Source organism: Vigna umbellata, chromosome 4 (genome assembly GCF_029865625.1).
Source record: "Vigna umbellata cultivar VRB3 chromosome 4, Vumbellata_1.0, whole genome shotgun sequence".
Classification (NCBI taxonomy): domain Eukaryota; kingdom Viridiplantae; phylum Streptophyta; class Magnoliopsida; order Fabales; family Fabaceae; genus Vigna; species Vigna umbellata.
Window position 1 is genome coordinate 938,840 of NC_142168.1, and position 19,340 is coordinate 958,179.

The following is a 19,340-nucleotide window of genomic DNA, read 5'->3' on the forward strand; positions in this document are numbered from 1 at the left end:
CATCAAATATAATTCAAGAGGTAGAGTTCACTGTTCGTTTGATAGGAGATATACCTTTCTTGGTCATCATCACTTATCATATCTTATATTCATCACTTCCAATCCATTCAAAATAAAGACTAGACATCAAACGTCGATCATATGCTTCAGGAACAATAATGCTTATACAGAATTGCCAAATTTACTCTACAAAAACATTAATTGACAACTTAACCACGTGAACAGATACTTGGATCTCCATAAATAATAAAATTTTAAAGCAACAGATAATGTTTAAACGTAGGCACAATTCTCAAAATGTCTTTATACAAATTATAAATACTTCTCCATAAAATGTTGCTCACACTCCCAGCAAGAGCAATATTCCTTCCTTCGTCATTGTGAGCAGGACTGGTTGGTTCAGATCAGACATACTCAAAGGAGTATCACTTCCTATCCGAATGGCCAGAATAGCATGCACAATGGAGTGGATCTGCAACAAGTGGATCAAAAAATATACCTGTTGGAGTATTGGGTGACTAGGTATTCTGTACAAAGCGTCCCCTTATAGTCAGTTTAGTTAACAGACACCAAACGGAAAGAATGTTTAGACCAACACGAGTTCCTCCTCTGCTGCCCCTTGTTCCTGTTTCTTAGGCACTTTTCCGTCCTGATATGGTCGCAGTACCCTCCTGATTTCTTCTGCACTAAGTGTCTCATACTCTAATAATGCATTAGCTAGAGCATGCAATGCCTTCTCATGCTGCAGAAACGTCGGAAGTTACAGGGTTCAGAACTTATTCAGATGCTAGGTAGATCATAATAAATTCCATGCATGGCATAATTTTGGCCTTTGATTAATCAACACCGTAGAAAAAGTCACGCACATACAAAGAAGAATTTATTACTTTATAAATCTTCATCCGTGCATACAGTGTTTCAAATGCATAAAATGGTTTTTACCACTGTCACCTATTATAAACCTAACAAAAGTATATTTTGGCTCAGACTTCAGCCTTATTATGTTTCTAAAGGATCACTCTCCTTGATTGAAAACTTAGTTTGGACACAGTACTATTTTATTCATTTTATTAAATAAATAACATTTTCCTGGTATTAGAACCTGTAAATTTATATTGAATATTAATATAAAGAAAATGAATAATTTTAAACAGCATAATAGATTATCTTGAAAGTGATAGAAATGACAGGTTAAACACCAACAAAACGAGTTGACAAACCTTCCTCAAAAGGGCTTTCACTCGATCATATGCTTCCCTAAGAAGATTCACAACCTGCAGAACAAGAAATTCCAACCATTAACCAGATTTTATTTTTTATAAATTACTAATTCCTTAAAGAAAAAAATAACCCAAATATGACAATCTATCCAATATCAAAAGATTCAAAATGACAAAGGATATAGCTTCTATCCACTTGCCTCTGCATCAATACGGGACTGCATTTCGGAACTTGGTCTCTCCTTTATATGAATTGGCCCTATTGCATCACTCATCCCACAACTTGATACCTTGTGGAGAAACAAAAATGACAACAGAATTAATCCCTCCTTTTAAAATCAAAAGATAGGTTCTAGTTTAGAATTTCAGTCCGAGGAAAGTTCCGAGTCCTTCTATTGTGACCTGTGACCATTCCAAGTAATTATAGAGAAAGAAGTATACCATCACAGAAATTTTATATAGTTTCTGTGGTAAAAAATAAACCCTATTTCCATAGATACTGAAACTGCATTTGACCATTAATCGCGAAGCAAAAAATTACCATATATTGGGCAAGCTCAGTCGCCGTGTGAAGATCACTACTTGCCCCTGTTGTGATTTGATCCTGACCAAAGATAATTTCTTCTGCAACTCTTCCTCCCATACAAACATCAAGGCGAGCAAGTAACTGCTTCTTGCTGATTGATGTTTCGTCACCAGAGGGAAGCTGAGTGACCATTCCTAAAGCAGATCCACGAGGCATGATTGTTGCCTTGTGAATTGGTTGAGCACCCTCAGTGTTAATAGCAACAATTGCATGGCCACTCTCATGATAAGCAGTAAGCTGAAAGTTTCACAAGCAATATTAAAATAGATAACTGTACACCTACAAATGGTTAAATACTAAATATTTAATCAAATTTTAAACAAGAGGTTATAAAAATTTACAAATCATTACTTCATGGGCTGATTTTGGAGTTTGGGCATTAAAAACATCATGTTCAAATCAAAACAACAACAAATCTGACGATAAAAATACAGTCTTGTATTTCTATCATGCCACATTGGTATCCCTACAGAGAGAAGGGCATCGCATAAAACAAGCACAAGGTGACTTTAATATTACTGAATAAGCAATAGACAATAGACTGAAAGATGCTCATAACCTATGATGTAAGAATAGGTTTTGAGTCATCAGTACGTCAAAATATGATTCAAGACACTTTTAGAAAAAAATTATCAATATATCCAACTCACCAGCTTGTAGATAATTTCACTGCACTGCAAATGGAATGCTGAAAGATGAGTTCTTGGAAATTTTCAATTTTAAAGAGACTTTCAGGTAGTGGTTAGATTTTCGCAAACAATATTATAATATAATTATGACTTATAGAGGGACAGATACGTATTGCCAAATAAAGCAACAGAGTGCTAAACCATACATTGTTTAGAAGACACTAAGGTTAACAACTGTAGTGACTTACAACTATACATTAATCACATAGGCCATAATAGAGAATTTTAAGAGATAAATCAGACACTGTACACTTACCTTTTTTGACTCTTCGGATATGGACATTGTTTTCCGTTCTGTGCCCATAATTATTCTATCTTTGGCAAACTCCAACTGTGAAGCTGCCAATTTCTCTGCACCTTCAACAGCAGCTTTAATGGCAGCAATGTTTACAAGGTTTGCAAGATCTAGTTCAAAGGAATAGTTATGGATCACATCATGTAAATGAAATTTGAAACAGAATAGAAGGAGGTTCATTTCATATATGTTTAAAAATTATTCACCTGCCCCATTGAATCCTGGAGTTCCACGAGCAATTGATTTAGTATCTACATCGTCAGCCAATGGTTTATCTTGAAGGTAAAGCTCCAATATTTCTTGTCGACCACGTAAATCTGGATTTGGTACAATAATCTGGAATTGGGTTGGTTAGTTTTCCTATATTCTATAGCAAAATTACATATCATTCAGAACATTAGTCAGATACAATTTTTAAGTTAAGTCCAGGTAGAGATCAATGTAATAATTTTGAAAAATTAAGGATAAATGATGATTTTGGTCCCTGTATTTTAAAACTAGTAATTTGAGTTCACAGTTTCTGAAACACAATAAGAACAGTCACTCTACATGCTGAAGCACCTAATCGATGACCAGATGGCAATTGTATGACATGGATGCCGTGTAGAAAGTGTTGCATGTGTTATTTTAAGAATATTTTTGAGTCCTTGTAAAATTGGTTTTGGTCCCTATATTTTAACACCAGTGGATCGAGTCCAATTTCTGAAATACAGTGAAAACAGTCACATTGGTAACTTAAATGGGATGGTCGTTCTAACAACACATTTCATGCTCTAAGGATAGATAAGCTACCCCAAATACAAATGGAAGTGTCAAAACCTAATGCATGCTTCTTGCTTCTTGGTACGTTTCAATAACTAACAAAATTCCACTACTTAGAACTCCATCTAAACCTCAACAAAATTTGCTAATATTAGGGATAAGGCCTCATATTTCTTTGGTATTGACATATTTCCTGGTTAGACCGTTTTTCCTTCAACCTTCAAAACACAACAAAGAAACCTTGAGAAGACACTCGATATCCAAGTTATGTTTAAGATTCTTCACTGTTTCACAATGTCGAAGGATAACACACCTTTTTGAGATGCTTTTCCCCAAAACTCTATGAGCTAATAGAAAAAACTCTACCTAGATTTACCTTGTTGTAATTAACAATGTGCAACAGTGAACATTGCCCTTGAATTCTAGATATTGGTAAAGTTTCATGACTTTAGATCTCCATTGGGTACTAAAGGGTGTCAAGGAGCATGCGTTAGAAGTGTAGACATTTGATTTGGGTTCACTCATTTGTTGAGTAGGCCATGTGCCATTAGAGAAACATCCTAACGTAGTTAGTAATAGGGATTAGTCTCGTTGTATTTTAGAAATTGGATAACTCAAACTCTTGATTTTAAGAATAGGGAGCAAGACCAATTTTATAAACCAAAAACACCATTTATCCAAAAATTAAATAATTTTATATTTATACAACGAAAAACACCAACCTTTAAGACTGGTACCAAGGTCCATGGACAAATGTTGTTAATTGTCTGGGCACATGTCGATTTATGCATTTTTTTATGAAAGAATAGGTAATAGTGAGTCGAAATACAGATGCCTAAGAATATAATATCCTCAGATCACTGGGTCAGGTAGAGCTTTAATTTTTTGTCTGCTTTCAAGGTACCAACCCCCAAAAAGCCTGAGATAATTTTATATAAAATGAAACCAAAAAATTCTAGATTTAGAAGATATGATGTTAAGACCATTTAATCCAAATCGAGAAAACAACACATTATTATCCTATAGAATTATAGCACCAAACAAATAGTAAACATACTATATATCACCAGAGAAAATTAGGTTCACGCGACCCCTATACAGCAGATTAGCATTCTTTTGTTAAAGAACGAAGTCTATGATCCTTCGGAAGTGTTCTTGTTTTGCAGGTTTGTTATGTGAGCCAAATGTCAATGTTTTTAGTAGATAATCCCTTTTTTTTTCTGCATTTTTCTTGCTACCTTAAGCATTTCTCCCATAATTTAGCTGATACTTCTCTTCAATGGGTTAACAAATGGACTGGAGAACTTTTCTGAGGTAAGCTTATTTTCTATTGTTCTAGAAGAATTTTCTTATTCACATTTTCTCTTTATAAATTCTTTATTAAGGGGAAAAAATAATAGGACTTACATGTCGATCAAATCTACCAGGTCTCGTTAAAGCAGGATCAAGAATATCAGGCAGGTTTGTTGCAGCAATTACTATTATTCCCTACAAGATAAAGATGTTAAATAAATTAGAAAAAAACAGAGAGAAACTAATTAAACACTCACAAATGTTTAAAACTTCAAATATACTTCATTCTGCTCAAAGCCATCCATTTCAACAAGTAGTTGATGCAATGTCTTCTTTGTATGACCCTCCCATTGTTTCCTAGTTGAACCAACAGCATCTATTTCATCAATGAAAATGATACAAGGAGCCTACATTAAGGATGGAGCGTAAAGAATGTTCCAAATTAGAAACAAATAAGGAAATCATGTAAAGAAATAATTTAGCAAACCAGAATAACAGAAAGCTAAGAGTCCATTAACCAAAGCCAACAAACCTTCTTTTTTGCTGCTTGAAATAAGGATCTTACGCGTCGAGCACCAACTCCAACATACCTGAAGTGGAAAGGTGATACAAAATTTGAGAATCCCTAACAACTAACTAACACAGCATAACTTACCTTAATGTAACTATTAGCAATGAATGGGTCAAATTCAACTTCAAAAGCTAACTCAAAACCTCATTACGTGCATTCCATCATGCCCAAAACAAGACATCCGCAGGTGGTTCAATATCAAGACTAAATGGGTTTTTATAAAAACTAATGCACCCCGGCCAAAAGGCAACTAGATGGGTTTTGGTTAATTTATCATGATAGAGCGTCAAACCAAATAAATGTCCTCAATCTAATCAAAGTTGGCTACCGAAAACCTAATTTATGTTGTAGTGTATCCATTTCCAATTACAGTTTCCTAGGGTGCTTCTCTCTATTTCTACAATAAAGAAGAACTAGTAGGAACCAATTTATGAAGTATCCCTATTAAATTCAAGCAAAATGGATCACAATATCACGTTTCAAAAATTAAGACAATATAATGCATTCCAAAGACACAAATTTAAGCCATAAAGAAAGAAGACTTACATTTCCTCAAATTCTGATCCTGCACGATAGAAAAACGGAACACCAGCTTCTCCAGCAATAGCCTTCAAGGTCCCATGTAAAGCAAACACTATCAGATCACAATACATTATCAATATCAATAGATTAATTCAAGAGGTAGATGATAACAAAGTAGTATCGCTTTTTCAATTGTATTTACGAACTCTGAAAAATGAAAGAGAAAATGAAGTTGTCAGGTGCCTGCATTCTTTAGTCAGAAAAAAAAAGAGGCTGAGTTCTTTCGAAAAGAAAAACAGAGTGTAAACTTAAAGAAGAGAAATGCATATATTAACGGGTCTACACATACCATCGTGTAAGAAAAAGACATAATAAGCATGGAAACTTGTATAACGAGTTTTTTTAATAAATTTGGTACTGTACAGGTATGGGAAGGAAAATGGGAGCAAAAATTGCTTTAGGCAAAATAAAAAATTGGATGATAATTTAATCAAAAACCAATCAGGTAGACACAATAAACAGCTGCATGCAGGACAGATTAGAAACAAAACAAAAACAGTTATTAATAATGATTGCACTCCCAAACAATTCACCTAGGCATAGAAAATAAACTTTTTTTACACTTACAGCTTAGAACAAATTCTGCAAAGAGATAATGGAGTAACAATGTCAAGGCTATCAAATTGAAAGACGAGAACCAAAGCCCAGATAGTAGATATGTACTTCCAGAAGCTTCATGTAGGAACGTAAAAGTGGAAATTCATAAAGCATGCAAGAGGCCAATAGGCTCAACTCAAGTTCTAAAAGCAAAAACTTCATAAACTTTGTAAAAGAAGTATCTTAAGGTATGCAGATGATAAACAAGCTGACCTTGGCTAGAAGAGTTTTTCCAGTTCCAGGAGGTCCTGTTAAGAGAATCCCCTGAGAAAAGAAGTGTTTTCAGCTTACTTGATGAAAAAGAAACAAATAATTTCCAATGCACACTAAAAAGGAAAAACACATATTGTTGGATAAAGTAGCTTTATCGGTATATCATGCAATGAAAACCAATAAAAAAATCCATAACATTGTGATGACCAAAAGCTAGCATGTTTGTCACTGTAAAATGTAAACCAAAAAAAACTGCATTTGGAAATAGTATAAACATGTTATCATGTCATAAATTGGGAAGGAAACCTAGTCCTACAAGAAATGAGAAGCCAATTATATTTAAAAGTGAGGTCAGAAATATAACCAAGTGCAGTCAAGCAAAACTTCAACAAATATGCAACTACTTCAGACCTTCGGCAACTTTCCTCCAAGGCGAGTAAATTTAGCTGGATTTTTCAGGTACTCAACAACTTCTTCAAGTTCTTGTTTAGCATCGTCACAACCTTTCACATCTTTGAATGTTTTGAAATTCTGCAGGAGGAAAAAAAATCTTATATAGGGTTGTTTGACACAAATTCTGATTTGTTGCCAACTTGGCATTCTCTCTCTCTCTCTCTCTCTCTCTCTCTCTCTCTCTCTCTCTCTATATATATATATATATATATATATATATATATATATATATATATATATATATATAATCTGCAAGAGAAACTGTTACCCCTAATCCCGGGAACTAATTCAGTTACTGAGAAAAAGACACATTCAGATATGTAGAGTAACTGAATAATAATAACATCCTTATCAAGAAAAACAGCTCTCAGGAGTCAGAACGGCTTTGGGAGTAAGGAAAAATGCTAATATTAAATTGAGAAGTTATCCTTTATAAGCCACAATAATAACAAAAATAAAAGAAAAGACCCGTGTACAGGAAAAGTAAGAGGAATGACAGACTGACTCCTCAGGAAGCTAATAACATGGAGTTCACAAACATTAAAGTGCCAAGATCAGTAGGGGGTGACTCCTGTAGTGTGCAGGAAAGAAACTCTGTAATTGCCTGATCCATAGAATCAGATCAGATGTACTTCAGCACAATGAAATAACATTTCTTGAATTATCTATAGACAAAGGATTGTTCTATTTGGATTAGAAAAAGACTGTACATATATTTTATTATTCATAATCAATTAACCAATTTCATTAATACCCCTCCTCCAAAATTCAGCGATGATATCCCATTCATCAAATTTTCAAGAAATATAAAAGGAACTATTAAAATGTTAACCTTTTCTGGCATCACTTCCTTATTTAGTTCCTTTGGGGCATATGAAGTACTTGAGCCAACACTTGAAGTCCCAATCCCACCCAGGCTTACTATGAATTTTTGAAGTGCAACCATACCCATAACCCTGAAAGACACAGTTATATGACAATAAATGAAACTTCCAGGTATGATATAGAGAAGAGAACGAGAGTGAGAACTCAAAGCTCATACCAGACCAGTCCCATAACAACAATAAACAAAATAGTTGACAAAACATCTTGTACAAAGCGTGACTTTTGTGATACTTTGGGGTCCACCTAAAGAAGGAAACAGATTCATGAGATTCAAAAAACAAACAAACACAAAGAAATTGGACTTAAAATGCTAATGACTAAAAACCATGAATCAAAAAGAACATTTTTTTTTAAATAATTGTTACCACAACAACATGTAATGGCTGCCTGTCAGATGTTCCAGGGCTAAGAATAGGCTCATCCGATTTACCTGATGCTCGCTGTTTCAACTCTTGCAACTAAAAAAAAATCGTATAAATTACAGCATGATACATCCAATAGATGTAAATTATGAAATAAAAGATGTTAAAAAATCTACATGAAGATGAAAACGCAGTTCATCAAGACAAAAGGAATAGACGCAGAACATGGAATTCGTGATAAAAGAAAACTAGTGTACCATGCAGAATGAGTATAAAAGAAACAGAGGAGAAGAACCTGCTTTTAAGCTTATTAATTCTACATATTGACGAGAAAATGCAAATAAAATCATTTAGCCAGAAATACACATGGGAGATAAAGTGCTTTAAAATTCTTGCATATAGGTAAGATTTAAGAGTTATCCAAAATCACTGGTGTCAGTTTCAGATCACGGTACGACAGTAATAGTCAGAGAACAATAACATATAATTAATTCATGACAAAATTTTCTAGCACATTGGCACAAAACGCCTAGTATGCCTTTCTCAAAGGAAAATCGGATCAACACAGGCTAAATAGCATTAAATAAAATGAATTAGACAAAGTGAATACCAGGGTAGGAAGTCTGGAAGGTTTCCCATATTCCTCATTTGGAAGATATTCAGCAATAGCATTAGTAGCCACAAGAGCTCGAATATACTCTACAACTCCTCTACTGTCTACAGCACCTTCCCTTCCTTCAAAGTGCTTGATAACAGACTCGGGACTGGTAAAAAACATAAATAAAAGAGAAACTTTGACGCAAACTGAAATCATCCAAACTGAAAACAAAAATATTCCACTTGCTAACCACATTATTCAGCCATGCTCTATGTAGCCCTATTTTGAATTTTCTTTTACCAAATTGGTGTTGTTTTAAATTTTCTTCTATATTTTCTGAAAGGACAAAACTTATGCAGTTGTTTAGATGAGTTGATATTATTCATTGACATAATTCTATATAATTTATTATAACTTCTAAGGCCAATCTATTTTACACAAACTAAAACACAAATTTTGATCAGAACAGCCTCTCAACTTCATCACTGTGCAATGCGATTCAATCCAAACCTGTGCTTATTAAGTTCAACAAGTAGAGCGTTTGTTTGGCGACATCGTTGGGATTCGCCTCGGCGTCAATAATTAACCTAGCCAAACGCCGCTCCTGTTGCCATAGCGGCAGCCAGTTCATGAACTGGGCGAAAGCCTTTTTGGAGCTCTCTCTCGCTCCCTCGAAGAGTGCCGCAATCGGCGACCTCTCATCCTCTTTCGCAGTCCCGCTCTTTTCCGCTCCGATTGAAGGATCGGATTCCTCGCCGTCGACGACACTCGTGGAATTCTGAGTGGTTTCGTTTGGAAGAAAAATAGAATCGGCGGCGGAGGAACTGAGTTGGGAACCGACTTTGCGTGAGAGGGAAAAGGGAAGGCGCGGGAGAAATTGTGGCGGAGAGAGTTTGCATGGAGAGAGGGAGGTGAGAGAATGAGGGAACTTGCAGAGAAGAGGATGATGGTGTTGACTGTGTGAGGCAAATGGGAGGGAAGTTCTGCAGAGAATAAGAAGCGACGCTTGAAGTGTGGCCATAATAAGAATATAAGGGTAAGGTGCGCCTTGTTTCTTCTTCTTCTTCCTCCTCTTACAAATGTGAGAGAGAAGAGGAATGGAATGTGTGAAGTTGAGAGCAAGGCGTAGAGTACCTTATCTGTTGTTGATTGGAATTGGTGCCGCCATCCGACAATGACTTCAGATTTTAAACATTATCAAGCTTTTATTTTAGATAATGCCCAATCATCGTGTCTTAGTATACTTTCTATGGTGTTTTGGTTCTTCTCTTTTGAGCTCTGAAATTGCTTCTCACCAATATGTAAAATTACACTTTAATTACAAGATTACCCAAGAATTTTCGATTTGCATACACTGACAATAATAAAAATAATATTTGAGAACCTATATTTAAGCTTTTTGTTTAATAATTATATAGTTAAATCATTAACAACCTCATCTTTGTTTCTTTACACGTTTGCCCATCATACAATGGTTTTTCTCTACATTTATTGTTATTTTTTAATTAGAAAGAATGGTTTATGTTTTATTGAATAGAAGTGGAGATTAAGTACATATATTGTATTGTCATGATATCTCGTATTTTTTAGGCATAAATATTGATAAATAGTGCTTAAATCTTCAACTACGTAGTATGAAAACAAACAACTTAATATAGAAACAAATTAAATAAAAATATATATGTTATAATTATTTTAGATAGAGTGCGAACAAATCTCCTCTCCAAAATACCTAATTTATTTTTTAAAACTCTAAATCTAACTTTAGGAATTATCCATGCACAACTTTTTCTATATATTTTTTTGCATACTTTTTTAACTTATAAGGACCTCATATGTTTCTTGCTCATTTCTTTTTCACACATTTTTCTTGCTCATATCTTTTTCAGACATAATAACTTTACTCGAACTTTTAATAAATCTAAAATTTTAAAGATAATCACCTATTTTGTCATACCATGCCTTTGGAGTATGTTTTAGATCATATATAGTCTCTCTTTACCTTATAAACCTTGTCTTCTTTTAATTGATTTGAAATTCCGTTTGGTCTCCAAATATTACTCTTACAAATAATCATTTAAACATGCATAATTTACATCAAAGCGGTAAATTGTAAGACCTTTGTGCACAGCCAAAGCAAGCAGCATTATACTTATGTATATCAAGACATGCAACGGAAGGAAACGTTTTTGAAAAATCTTCTCCAAATGCTTGAGCAAAGCCTCTCAAAACTAATGCTAATTTCGCCTTCTACTTAATTACAGAACCTTTTCATTTAATTTAGTTTTATAAATTCATTTCACTCCTATGGATTGTTTGTATTGAGGTCGATATATTAGTTCGGATATAACGGAAAGCTTAAGATGCTTGTAAAATATAATGGGATATAGCGTAATCTACAAAATAAATTATGCTGGATTGCTTTTCTAATATCATTTTCAAACACAGATCAATTAAAACAGAAACATTGTTTCAAACTAAGATTCAAAAGTTGTTTGACCAATTGCTTACAGACTTTCGATATTCAATATTCAACATCTGGAAAATAATAAAAGGAAAAGATGGGGAAGTAGCCCATTTGAGGTTCAGAATAACTCGGTCAACAAGTGGAGACCAATGTCACCAGATGGAACCCTAATGTAAATGACAGTCCTCGTACTCTTGCAGAAGCCAGCTGACTTTGTTAACGAATGTAGATCTATTTTAGATGCAAGAGATGCATGCTATTGAGCACGATCAGATCCATATGCGGGCAATGTTGTTGTAGGTTGTGATGAGTTGTGATTTGGAAATTGCATTCCTGGGGCCATTTGTTGCGGCATGCTTCCAGGTGGCATATAAACATTATTGTGCATCTGCATTGGCATAGACTGAACCCCTGCTGGTGGACCTGTACCCCATCCAGTCTGAGACCCATTGTACGGTTGGCCAGGCGGACCCACCATAGGAGCAGATTGTTGCCCTAAAATTGAGGGTTGGGCGTTAGGCGTATTAGGAATAGTATAGTCTCTGCTCCTATCATTATTCACCTGTTAACACAAATAATATATGGAATTAAAATTAAAAGTAGATATGTAAGATTGGTATTCAGTACCACTAACTAAAGTACACCCATCAAGTTAACGAAAAGATAAAACCAACGCTGCACAGCAAATCTAAAATTTCGACACAGGATCCTTGTATAACATTTTTATAATTAGGGCTTCAAAGGTTCAAAGAGAAAGGGGTGATGGAAGAAAATGATATCCAAGTAAAATTTGTCTAGGTTCAATAGAAGGATTTTCAGTGGATGGTAAAAAATACTAACATCATCCATTCTCAGAAAGTAAAAACTAAACGTCAATATAAGATTATCAAGTTTAGTAGATTCAACCATATATATCCATGAATAAGAATGTGATTAGCTGCTTGTATAAGAACTGAACACTTGTATTGATACGATGCATCTTCATCTCAGTTTTCAATCAATATAATATTCTCAATCTACAGATAGTGTTCGCTGTTTACCTTTATACTAAGATCAGTATGTCGTGAATATGATATGTGAAGCTTGCAAAAACCTCCATCATATATGCAATGGCCTTCCAAGGCTTCCTTGGCAACGACAGCTGTCTGAGTATCTGCAAATCATAACATGTCACTCCCAAGCTTATATTGCCAGTATAAAATAAAACAAGGTAAACTATCACTAAAAATTGAAGCTTTCCACAATGACACTAATTGCATCTATAGCACATTTCAATTATCAATGTTACACCTATCAAGGATAAGTATGTGCCCTCTGAGAAAATCTCCAGCAACCAAGAACAGATCCATAATATTGGGAGAACGAGAAAGTGCAGCTAGAAGTATTAATATATCTACCCACAATGAATCGATGTCAATAATGGGCACGTATTCTTTTTGGACTGTTAGATCATGAGGGGCATGACCTCCAAGATAATGCAAACAATGGGATTAATCTGAGATAGCAACTGGCCAAAGTGTTGGGGGACTTTACCTCTCCTTTAAAGTAAAAGTTGGCTCAAACACAATTTTGAAGATCTAGACAGCAATTTTTTAAAGAAAATACCAAAAATGAAAGGAGCCTCAACACGGACTAATCGGAGGAAATTCTATTTCCAGAGAAGAAAATATCCTGCCTAGGTGCATACACGACAGAAGTTAACACTTGCCCCTTCCCTCACCAAATTTCAGACCATAAGTACTTGTTATTCGTAGAAGCAGGCAACAACTTTCAGAATACACTTGAAAACTTCCACCAAATTTAATGCAAAAAACTTAACATCAAAGCAAACAATTGAAATGCAGAACCATTAATAACCAACAGTACAAACAATATCAAATAATCAAGATTGTCAAATCATTATCTTACATTATCAGGAGAGGGATGACATAAAAAAATCGTGCAATTGTAACACAAATAATAAGACTTTTGGAAAAGAAAAGGATATATATTTTCATATTAAAATATGATAGTATAATTAACTAATACATGTAATAATATCACTAAAATTAAAAGAAGAATTTAGATTATTTTTCAGCAGTACTTTTTAATATTTAAAATTATTAGCAATTATAAGGGGGGGGGTAAACATTAAAATCAGTCCAGATATCTAGTATTTCAGATGAAGGCCCGAAAAAGACATTCATGTGTTGCAGTAACAAATAAATAGAGAGCTTATTCAGCAGTTCACCAGCCAACCTTGTTAGAACTTTAACAGAACATAAACAAGAAAGGCACTCTAGCACACCATCATAGACCAAAGAACAGAGATACCCCAAGTGACATAGATAGGGAAAAAATGAGTTCAAGATGAGAACCAAGAACAACTGAAAGAGCCGAATTTGAACAAGGTTGCAAAGTTTGAATAAATGATTTTGAATGGTATCATGTAAGAGTGAGCTTGGAAGGCTGACAGAGAACAGGTTTCCAGGACGAAAAAAAGGAAAAATTAAACTTTTGGTGTTCAGGTCACACAACTCAACATGTGACCCAATTACATATTCCTAGATCCTGAGTATGATTGGTGATTCCACTCCAATCCCACTCATCAATGCACAAGAACATGTGATTCTTCAATCTTAAACCACATGTTTTACAGCATTTAAAAAGGTAAAATTTATCAAATAATCAACCTGGATATTGAATCAGAGCCTGCAAACCACCATTCTTATCAAACATTGCAATTTTTTGAACAGGTCCAAAAGCAGAGAAAACCTGTAACAAAAGTTAAAAATAAATAAATGGTATGATATTATCAACTAAACTGTATTGTCTATTAATAATTAAAAAAAGTTGGCTGCTCATGATTTGAAGTACCATGTGTAAGACATCCAATGTCACAGCATATTGCATGTTCTCAATAGATGCAAGAAGAACATTGCTCTCAGTCTCTAGTCTTTTCCCATCCAATCCAACCATAGCCTGCACAAAATATATCTGACTATTTAGAATAGAGAAAAAAATCCTTAAGCAAATCAGCATGCATGGCATCCCCGCAGCAGAAGGTGCAGACACCTAACTAATGCACAAAACATAAACATTCAATTTAAAACAAGCAACGTGCATATTTTTCATTGAATATAAAAACCAGTCAAGTGATAAGAAATATTATTCTTCTAGTAAAACACGGAAATGTTGACTGACAAAAACAATACCTGTCCACTTCCCTCCACAGCTGATGGAGCAACAGGAAGGTAAGGATTAGTATAGTCTCTGGATAAAGAAAAATAATCAATTATAAATTGAAAAACTATTATCACAGAGAAAAAATAAGGCAACTAAGCTAAAAACCAACAGGAAAAAATATTGATAAATAAAAGAAAAAGGTGCTGCAAAACTTGGGATCCTCTAATTCAGCAATACCTGCTCCTGTGACTTTGAAACTTCACACTTAAATCTGAATGTCCAGAATACGTGATCCTAAGGGTACATGGTCCCATATGCTCAGGAAGAAGATACCTGATACCAAGCCAAGGCTAAAGATCAATAAACAGAAACAACACAAGTTGGGAAATACTAAAATTTACCTACTGTTCTAATACCTATCAATTAGTTTGCAGTTTAACTCAAACTTGGCACTTTTTTTATTTTCAAGATCAGTTCAGTTGGAACAGTGGTTTGTGTAGGCACGTTGTCAACCAATCCAATGAACCATAAACTCCAAAACGACTTAAATACAAAAAGAATTGCCAAAGTGAAAATATATAACATAGTCCAAAAGTTTATTGCTGAATAATCTGAGATAACAAATGCATGATCTACTGCCACATGATCCACAACAGTTAAACTAAATAGCTACTCAAACAAATAATATAGTTTTACCTAGGTATGCTTCTTCCATCCAAAGCATCTTTCGCAGAAGTGGCAGTCTCTGCATCTGAGAATTGAACCAGTGCCTGCAAAGCGACAGATTTACAAATGAGTTATCTCATGTTAATAGGATATAAAAAATGTGACAACATATGGCTGGCCTATCATTAAACCTGAAATCCTGCTGTCTTCTCAAATGTAGTAATCTTATGCACAAATCCAAAGGCTGAAAAAACCTGCACAAATGAATAATAAACTTTCAGGACGATATTACTAAAGTAACTCTTAATAATAGACCACAAACTAGAAGTTCAGCATCTAGGTGTGTAAATGTGTCACTCAACTAAAAAAACTTGCAAGATTAACAAACAATACCATTACAGGACTTAAATAAGCAAGTTTACAGTTCTAAGAAAATCAGTATATCTCTTGCAAAGCTACAAGAACAATGCTTGTTGCATATGCCAGTCCCAAAAGAGCTAAAACACTGTAAGTGAAAAGTAACACAAATAAAACATTAAGAAACTACCAAAACAATTGCCAGACATTTCTCATTAAGATCTGGTATAACTGTAAAAAATGAGGGAAATAGTTCAGGTCACAGTTGTCTTATATGAAACATCACCTAGAATATATAACTACAATAAACTTAGAAGAACTTGAAGTTCATGGTATCATTCACTTTGATACTAGAATAATTGACTCAAAAATAAAGGATTCGAGAAGTAACTTGCCTCCTCAACTATAAATTATGTGAAAACTCAGCATTCAGTTGCCAAGTTTAGAAGGAAAATTTTGGTGTACTTTCAGATATGACTTCAAAAGCACAACCAAATAATAGTTGGAACACAGAAAATAACTGAACAGTACAGAATCCGGTGCCTAAATCTAAATGGCTATGCAGATGACGAGTCAATAAAGCATAGATGCACAGTAGAAAAAAATGGAAATGCCCTAAACTACAAGAATGGCAGGAGTTGAGGAGGAAAAAGGAAGAAAGAGGTAGTGTTAAGGAAAGGAGAAAGGAGACAAACACACAAGCGCTATTTCTCCCAAAGCACTAAGCTGCCATTGAAGATATTGCCTTGTCATGGGCCTGCTGATTCATTCACATATATGTCAACAATTTTTCCATAGCCTGACAAAGAAAAACCTAATCATAAAACTAAATGACCAGCATCCTCTTGATTACAGTGTTAGCATATAACTAATACACACAAGCAATTGCTTACCAAATGCAAGACATCAATGCTGACAAGACGTGCATCTGCACCCTCAATTGTTACCAACAATACATTCCCAGGAACATCTGCTGCAGTTTTGTTATTCACTATTTCTTGCCTGTTTGAATACTGTAGGTATACAGTTTTTCCTCGTACTTGAGCAGGCTCTGATGATGAGGCATAGTATGATATCATTGCAATGGCCTGATTTAAATCCGCCTACAGGTTGTGGTTGCAAAATATAATTTTTAACCAACAATCAGTAACTTTATGTGAAGATAAAAGCAAGATAGAGAGGGGGAAAATGGACAACAAAGTACACTCACAAATTCAATAAAAGCTTGATTTCTATTTGCCCCAACATTGCATTTTGTGTTCACAACTTTTCCAAACGGCTTCCCAAGTTCAATCAGTTCTTCCTCTGTGCACTCCCATGGCAAGTTTCTCAAGTGAAGAACCTTTGACGGTGGCTGAGTGTAACGGAACTGTGGCTGACTAGATACTGATGCCATTTCAGACAGTAACCCTAAATCTGTAGAAAATAACCAGACAATCCGCAGCCCCTTGGACTACAACATAAATTTTACAATTAGGTATACCATTATAAATTCACAAACACACTACATAACTACGTGTCTCAAAATAACTTCCAAGAGAGGACATCCATTGACTGATACTTTAGCCATGTTCCCTAAAGATCCAACAACCATGGCATAAAATTGGCTCAATGCAACTCAACTTATAAAATTTCTAGATAACATTATGCAATTAAAATATGGTGGGAGTGAAACCAATAATATATAACGAAGTTTTAGGGGTAACAGCAAAGTGCAGATGAAATTGCAATTCAAGACATTCAGATTTCACAAATTGACAAATCCCAATTGAAAGAAATCGACAGCTAAAGGATTTAATCTGTTAAGCCCAATTTTTGTGTTAGCTATTATACGGAAACGGCGTGGTGTTGGTCATCGGGATCCACAGCCATAAAGCGGAAGAAGGCATAGAAAAAGAGTTACATCAAAGCTAAGCAATTACCTGAAAGAATTGAGAGAAGGAGAAGAGCTCTGGTTTGTACGAGTTGAAGGGATTAGGGTTCTCAAACTAAGGGTAAAGGTGAAGAAAGAATTTCCCCGTTATCAACTATTGATTCTAGCACCGTGGGCAAAAACAAGACCTTTATCGCTGAACCATAACCATATATTTATATTTATATTCATATAAATGAGATAAGATTTTTATTTATAAACTCTTAATTTCACTAGTTGTATATTCTTGTTTATATATATATATATATATATATATATATATATATATATATATATATATATAGAAGGTTCTTTTTTTTGTTTTCTAATTTTATTTTATAAATAATTTTTCTAAATTAAAACAATTACTTTATTAATTACTTTTAAGTAATTGATTTTTTAAAATTTAATTGATTTTTTCAATTTGACAGTATTTTTTAAACTTAATTATTTTTTAATTATAAAAAATAAAAGTAAATTTATAGTTATTTAATATTAATATACTAAAAAAATTATAATAAACAAGGATTAATATACTATTTATAATTATAATAATATACTAAAAACATTTATTATCATAAAATAAATAAATACACATGTGTATAGTATATGTGTTTTTACCAAACTCTTTATAAAATAAATAAGGATTAAATATGTATTAGATTCATAAAGTTAAATGCATGAAATTTATCATATTTTTATTTTAATTGTATTTTAATTTAATATTGAATTGAAAACTATAAAGCAGTGTAACTGTTGAAATATACACTTTAAATGTCATTTGATATGTCACAATAATTTAAATATCTAGACTAAAAAAATTATACTTATTTATTTTTTAAATTTAATAATATATCAAAGTTTAAAATAATTATATATTTAAACTTTTTAGTTTTTAAAAATTATTAAAGATAAATAACATGTAACATTCCAAAATATAGTACTAAACTATATAATAGTCATTACATAAATAATATAAACAATAACCGTCAACAAGACAGGAATATAAAGTTATTTATAGTTATCTAGTATAATTATAAATTAAAACTTTATTTACAAGGTAATTGTTAATATCCAATTTCGTCCGGGTAGTTAAAAAATATATATAGAGTTAAGAAGGGGTAATAAAACAAAGTAAACGGGCAAAGATAAATTTAATACGAAGTCTCAAAAAATGATTTGTGTTCCGTTTTCCGCTTTTTTTATTTTTGTTCTTTTATTTTCTACTTTGTTTCGTTTTTATTTATTTCCTCTCCTGTTTATATTTTATTTTGCTTCATTTTATTTTTATTTTTTACTCCATTTGGTTTTATTTTTCTTTTTTTCTTTTTTTTTATATTATTCCATTTTGCTTTATTTCATTTTATTTTATTTTATTTTTTATGTTTTTTTAGGGTTTATTTTTATGTATTTTACTTTTTTTTATGTTTATTTTTTTATTTTATTTTTGTTGTTTCCCTTTTAATTTCGTTTTTATTTTTATTTTTATTTTTATTTTTATTTTTATTTTTATTTTTTAAAAGAAAAAGAGATTTAAGAAAAGGTTACTTTTTTTCATAAAAATTTGCACTGCAATGCTGACATATATAAAATAAAATATATAAAAAAAAAAAGAAGGGAAAAAAGGAAGTCAACTAGGTTCCCTCCTTCTGAAACCATCCATTACG

At 33.3% G+C, this 19,340-nt stretch overlaps 2 protein-coding genes across 6 annotated transcripts; both read right to left on the minus strand.

Moving 5' to 3' along the window:
* Positions 1-218: 218 nt before the first annotated feature.
* On the minus strand, positions 219-9,272 carry LOC148198888 (ATP-dependent zinc metalloprotease FTSH 11, chloroplastic/mitochondrial-like). Its single transcript, XM_088112219.1, has 16 exons — positions 9,119-9,272; positions 8,512-8,604; positions 8,304-8,389; positions 8,094-8,217; positions 7,220-7,339; positions 6,809-6,859; positions 5,963-6,024; positions 5,378-5,435; positions 5,127-5,252; positions 4,960-5,040; positions 2,997-3,126; positions 2,752-2,900; positions 1,762-2,043; positions 1,421-1,510; positions 1,221-1,274; positions 219-742 (listed from the first exon to the last, which is right to left on the minus strand). Exons 3-16 carry the CDS (start codon positions 8,315-8,317, stop codon positions 587-589), a joined length of 1,497 nt encoding a protein of 498 aa, XP_087968345.1. The 5' UTR covers positions 8,318-8,389; positions 8,512-8,604; positions 9,119-9,272; the 3' UTR covers positions 219-586.
* Positions 9,273-11,503: 2,231 nt separating this feature from the next.
* Positions 11,504-17,835, minus strand: LOC148198889 (polypyrimidine tract-binding protein homolog 2-like). Of its 5 annotated transcripts, XM_088111803.1 has the most exons (11): positions 17,684-17,835; positions 16,972-17,214; positions 16,655-16,864; positions 15,596-15,658; positions 15,435-15,508; positions 14,976-15,071; positions 14,768-14,825; positions 14,430-14,534; positions 14,246-14,327; positions 12,614-12,726; positions 11,504-12,135 (listed from the first exon to the last, which is right to left on the minus strand). In XM_088111803.1, the coding sequence occupies exons 2-11, from the start codon at positions 17,155-17,157 to the stop codon at positions 11,830-11,832; spliced, it is 1,293 nt and encodes a 430-aa protein (XP_087967929.1). In that variant the 5' UTR covers positions 17,158-17,214; positions 17,684-17,835; the 3' UTR covers positions 11,504-11,829. The 5 variants fall into 5 exon arrangements, with proteins under 5 accessions (XP_087967929.1, XP_087967931.1, XP_087967930.1 ...); XM_088111805.1 differs by lacking the exons at positions 16,972-17,214; positions 17,684-17,835 and adding an exon at positions 16,461-16,518 and having other exon boundaries at positions 16,655-16,825; XM_088111804.1 differs by lacking the exons at positions 16,972-17,214; positions 17,684-17,835 and adding an exon at positions 16,461-16,521 and having other exon boundaries at positions 16,655-16,825.
* Between the last annotated feature and the right edge of the window lie 1,505 nt (positions 17,836-19,340).